This window comes from Akebia trifoliata, chromosome 8 (genome assembly GCF_017979445.1).
Source record: "Akebia trifoliata isolate Shusen 1 chromosome 8, ASM1797944v1, whole genome shotgun sequence".
NCBI lineage: Eukaryota > Viridiplantae > Streptophyta > Magnoliopsida > Ranunculales > Lardizabalaceae > Akebia > Akebia trifoliata.
This window is the reverse complement of record NC_141382.1, coordinates 45,762,955-45,768,954: the sequence shown is the minus strand read 5'-3', so window position 1 is coordinate 45,768,954 and position 6,000 is coordinate 45,762,955. Positions and strand designations below refer to the sequence as shown.

Below are 6,000 nucleotides of genomic sequence, written 5' to 3'. Positions count from 1 at the left end.
GGACGTTACCGAGAAGAGTCAGACGAGTTGTCTCGATCTCGAACAAGATTTAAAACAATGATGTGTATATAATTTCTTTTAGGAAATTTCTATTGACACCCTATCTTTTAATTATTACACCTCAACTTAATTTAAAAAACAAAAACTTAATAAGATGAAAATATCATTCTCTCAATTTAGGAGAGAACATTATATCTAAATAGTTTTTTCTCCGTATTGAAAAGATATCAAAAAGAGAGGAGCACGAGATCAACATCAAGATGTTAGAGTTATTGTCGTTGATGTCAACTTATTCTTTTTGATATATTATTCGCGATCGTGGCAATTGGTAACCTTTTTATCTTGTGCAAGTATCATGAAGAAAATTTTGACATTAAAATGTTAATTTTTAATTGGGAAGTGAGAAATCATTTAAGTAATTGGAATATAGTAAGTAAAAGTTGGTGTGCCTATATAATTTCTCATTTTCAAGTGATGTATATATCTCGTTCTCACCTAAAATGGCGGGCGGCCCATCGCAAATAATTAAAAAAGGATAGAAAAAGGCCAACGCAACACAATCTCTCTAATCTGATCTGATATATTAAACATGAAAAGTGTGTAAGATCTGCAAAACCCTAGTTTTAGTTTGTGATTTGGAGGCATTTCTTGAAATTGTAGACGCAAAGGAAATCTAATAATGGGGTTTCCATTGGAAATGAGGGATGCTTGGGTACACAAAAGGAAATCGCTCTGGATTGCCTCACCTACTGAAGAACAGAGAATTCTTAACTCCAAAAGGTGTACTGAAGGTAATTAGACCATCAAAATCCACTTGATTTCTCTGGAATTAGTTTTGTGATCTGATTTATGACTCAAAGGTAATCAAACCATGATTTCTTTTTTTTTTTAAATAAAATTTTTCACTTTATTTTGATATTATAGCTTGTTTCTAATTAAAACAACCAAAACCCAGCTTTTAATTTTCTCTTTCTTTAATTTTATGATGTTTTTGGGCTATTTGATGTGTTTCACTTTCACCATGTAGAATGCAAGCAGACACCCAGATTTTCCATAGTTTTTTGAGACTCTCATAATTTATTTTATTTTTAAATTTTTAGACCAGGAATTTCGATTTAAGTCTAAAATTACTCATCAGTTGCATCAAGAAATACACATCTAAAAGCAGCCCTAAGCCACAAAAAAAAAAAGCAGTCATCAATAAGATTTCTTTAAAAAACTCTTAAGAGATAGTTGGTATTTTGAATATTTTCCACACAAATATATATATATATCTAAAATAAATAGTTAGGTTCATGAATCGATTGACCAAAGTTAACCGAGCATTCAACCGAATTATGTTAGTTTAATAAAAAAAATCATTGTAAACTATTCGGTTAAGTGAGACATTGTGTTGGGCTGATTGAGCATGGTCTAGGATTAACCATGAGGGTAGGTTAACCGAAGATGTTCAATGATATTAACAAAAGTTGCAAAAAGGAAACCTTTTCAAATGATATTCTAATTTTGATAGTTTTAAATGTTTTTGCAACGAAAAGACGAGTTTTTTGAGATTCATAATTTATTTATTTTTTGCCTTGATTTGCAGAGGGGGTTCGTGCAGGAGCAAAGGCAGCCTCCATTGCTTGTGTAGTTAGTGCGGTGCCAACGGTACGCAACTCTCAATTATGGAATTCTAGGTTAATGTTCAAATGTTGTGAGTTGGGATTTGAAAGTCTTTATCTAGAGAAACATTATAGAAATGGGTTTGGATTTTTGTTCCAATTCTTGAGGAAGAACTATTTTCAATAATTTGTTGGTATATTTTTGGTGCTAGAAACTTGGAATTTTATAGTTGTAATATGTATTGTAGATTTGTAGCCAAAGGAAGAGAAGATTCTTACTCAATCATGAAATTTAGAGTCCATGCCAAGGTCCAATTTTGTAGCTCTATATTAAATGTTCTTGTCGGTTGAGCACCACTGGTTTCACAATTAATAGTCTTGAAGCTTTGGACTTAAGCAGTAAAATTTTTCGTTGCTTAAGTTGACATGGTTTAAAGATATTGGGTTGCACTATTGATGTTTTGGGGAATCCGCAAGATATTCTAATTAAATTATCTAGCGAATTATTTGGTTTTTCCCCAATTTATTTGATGTATTAGGGCTTATCTTCTCTATTCCCCTTTTTATGGATTGATCTCTAAGTAAGGGTTTTCTTATTTTTGAATGTCTTGGTGTGTGTTTTCACATTTTATATTTCAGTTGATTGCAGTTCGTGTGATTCCTTGGGCAAAGTCTAACCTCAATTATACTGCACAAGCACTTATCATATCTGGAGGTAATATCTGAATTCGAATTAGAATAATAAATTTTACATTCCATCTTCAAATTTTATATATTTTGTCTTGGAAAGCTTGTACTTAACTTTGTGGTATATTTTATTTCAAACCTATGAAGATTTGGGAAGAAATTGCACTTATGAGAGGCTTCTTCAGTGATAAATAGAGGATTATGAGGGTATTCTTGTTTGTTCTTGAACTTGTTTGACAAGAAGATAATTTTTGTTATCTTTCCTTCCATCCCTTCCATTCTCTTTATGTGTATGAGTATATCTGTGTCTCTTGTAAAATCCCTAGTATGCATTTTTATTTTTATAGGAAAAAGACTATGTATTCTATGCAAATTGACTAAGTTCAAAGGTCCTTGACCTTTTTGCCCACCTATAAGAAGTCCCTAGACCTCAAGATCTTTTACACTTCTATCTTCAAGTTGTTAGGAGCCTAGCTAAGTACAATTGTCTTAAAAGTCCAATTTCTCCATTGCAAATTACATGTCATTGTTCCTAAATTCTTTAGAGTTTGACTACTTTCGAAGGTCTTCGACGCTACTACCCTCCCATTAAAATTCTCTAAAACCTTGTGAGATATTACACCTCTACCTTTTGATGATCATGATTGGTAAGATTCAAGGAGGCGCAAAGATCATCAAGGACAAGTTGATTAAGGGCATTTGAAGTCATTCATTGAGGTATACTTGGGAATATTTTGAAGTTAAGGTAATTAAACATTTATATCCTCTAGGGTCTCTCTTGAGTTTATAAATAGAGACCCTTCCAAGGCAAATAGGGGAGACAAGTTTGGAGCCCCAAAATTCTATCAAATTTCTTTCTTGAAGCCTTCTAAAATATCAAAATTTTGTCCAATTGTTTTCTTACTCATTCAAGAAACCTAGAACAAGAGGAAGAAAATAAGAAATCCGAAGTGGGGAGAACCATTTATATTTCTGTTTTAATGTAATAATCCTTAAAAAATCCCACTTTTATCTTCTCCCCTTTACTTTTCAAGCATTTTTTTATTTCTTGCAATAGTGTTGTTGTTTTGTTTCTAATGGCATAAATTAAAAGAGAGTAAATCTTCACTATGTGAAGTGATCTTCCTTTTCTAAATCCATAATAAACTTTTTAAGAGTATTTAATTCCATAGGAATTTATTTCAAGTTCTTTCAATTTCAAGTATTTAAAATTCCTAGTTGGTTTCTATCGTGTAAATGGCTTAAGGAGAAGAGAGTAAGTCCATTGAATAAGTTCCTTCATGGAACATAGCATGCATACCATAGCACACACCACTTTTCTTTTATTTCAGAAGGGTTATAAATCAAAAGTATGAAATCTACCTAGATTCATGCTTACAACTCTAAATCAACAAAAACGATCCCTAGTGGACGTACTTTCATGCATAAGGTGATAGTTCCCTCCAGGACATGCTCAATCTTTGGACATGTCCCTAGAATCATGCTAACAAAATATACTCTTAGATAAGTACATAAGTGTGTAGTGAGTGCTTGGAGGCCAAAAAGGTAAAATCCATATAGATTAGCACAAAAACCTCAAACTCACAAAAATTCTAGAGAGCATGAATTTTCATTTTTAGCTTGCTCATTGAACTCATTTACAAGTTAAGAGGCCGAACTATACTTCGTTCAATTCATGAATGTCTGCTACCTTTCTAACATAAAAAAAAATCAAAAAAAAGAAAAAAGAAAAAGCTTGTACTTCACTTTTGGCCATAATTTGGTAATCACCAACTTGGTAGGTGAGACAAGGTGCCTAACACCTTCCTTGTCTCAAACCTCCTTACTATTTACCTCTAGGAGAAGATCAGATTTGATTCACTAATTTCTTGAAAAACAAAAATTCAAAACTCTTTTTTATAGTGTCCATTCACACCTTAAACTCTTTGAATGGTGGGGACCCCTAAACTCATATAGATGAGGTCAAATCCCTTGTACCTTTAGTAGCTACATTAAGCATGTTAGATGGTGAGACTCTATTTAATTATCTGCACCAATCTACTTACTTTTCCTTACAAATGCTGAAAGTATTTGCTGTCCTTGATAAATGGTAAGTCTAATTCTGAAGTGATTAGAGAAGGAACTTCATATATTAAAATTAGGAGAACTCGAGTATATGGAAGCTATACTCTGACTATATTCTTTCATGAACCCAACTATGGCTGGTTCTGAACTTGACCATCAATTTCTTGGATTGAATGCCAAAGAAAAAGAAAATCGTGCGAGAAACAACGAAAAAAGTCATAATAAAATGCAAATCAGAAGTAAAGAGAGAATATAACATAGAATTTATGCGGTTTGGCAAGATTGCCTTGACCACTGGTGATGGTGTGATGCTTTTCTCTATTTTTGTGAAAACCAGGGTTACAGTCTCACTTCCTCTAAAAAAAAAACTGAAAATACCTCTTAGAAACCCTAAATGAGTTTGCTATGCAATTATAGTCCATAAATTGCCACCTAGGGAAAAAGTAAAGAAATTGGGGAAAAAAAAAACTCCGAAAGAGCCCATCCTGACAAATATAATACCACAAATTAACTAAATAAGAAGAAAAAAGAAAGTGTTGGACTATATTTGTTAGATGTTTACCTTTTATATTGGTCATGTTAGCCAATAGAATTGCAAAAGATGTGCTTGGATTGATTAATTAGTTATTCCTTTTCACTGTTCTCATTTGTTTTATATGTGACATGTTGTGCTGTTACTTTAACGAAAAACCTTCGGCACCAAGTCCCACGAGAACAATGGACTATATAGCTTTCGACCCTGACTGATTATTGATGATGTTGAACTCCTAAACTTCCTCTCTTTTTACTGCTAACGGAAAACTCACCTCTACTATTGTTTTGATGATCAACAGCTTCCATTGCTGCTTACTTCATCACTGCTGATAAAACTATTTTAGAGTGTGCAAGGAGAAATAGTCGTGCTGAATATGATAAAACAGCTTAACAAGAATAATTCTACTTCTGGTAGATCGTGATGATGCAGCTCTTCACCTTTCCTTCTCATTATTCGGCAGTTTTGATATCCTTTTTTTTTTTTTTTTCATACAATCAACGTAAACTAATGATGCTGTTGTTTTGATGTTAATTTTGACTATTTCCTCCTTTCAACTCAGATCAAATGGATTTGATCCATAAATATTTATATTTAGCTATTATATACTGGATTAATAGATGTTACAACTATGAATTTTATATGATATTGATAACAAACTTCCAAATTTGTGAAAATCAATCTGATCAATTCCGAATAAAAAATCTCTGACAAGATGACTCGGATTTGGAGAAAGTCGTTGAGGTGGTTGGTTCTCACAGTAGAAATCTTGTTTGGATGCCTTATATTCTTGTTGTCTGTATGTTTGTAGTCCGAACTTTGTCTTGAGGTAGGTAACATCCGAGATTTTTAACCATTCCTGGCAATGCATAATCACTTATATAACCATAGATTTGGTGCTGGAAACGTCCTAGGGGATCAGCTGATTAAATAAGTGAATAAATAAATTAATCGATCACCCTCCTCCCACTTCAGTTTCGAGATTCTATATTCTTCGAACTTCATAACTCAAGGACAAGATATGGGATTTTTAGTGGGGTAGAAGTTGATGGATTTTTTTGAAAATCACAAAATCTCCCCTCCCTTCCACATCTCTTTTACCCTCATTCTTTT

At 32.9% G+C, this 6,000-nt stretch overlaps 1 protein-coding gene across 1 annotated transcript; it reads left to right on the top strand.

Moving 5' to 3' along the window:
• Positions 1-501: 501 nt before the first annotated feature.
• On the top strand, positions 502-5,491 carry LOC147397168 (early nodulin-93-like). Its single transcript, XM_086452668.1, has 4 exons — positions 502-791; positions 1,589-1,650; positions 2,244-2,319; positions 5,189-5,491. Exons 1-4 carry the CDS (start codon positions 680-682, stop codon positions 5,278-5,280), a joined length of 342 nt encoding a protein of 113 aa, XP_086308794.1. The 5' UTR covers positions 502-679; the 3' UTR covers positions 5,281-5,491.
• The last annotated feature ends 509 nt before the right edge of the window (positions 5,492-6,000 follow it).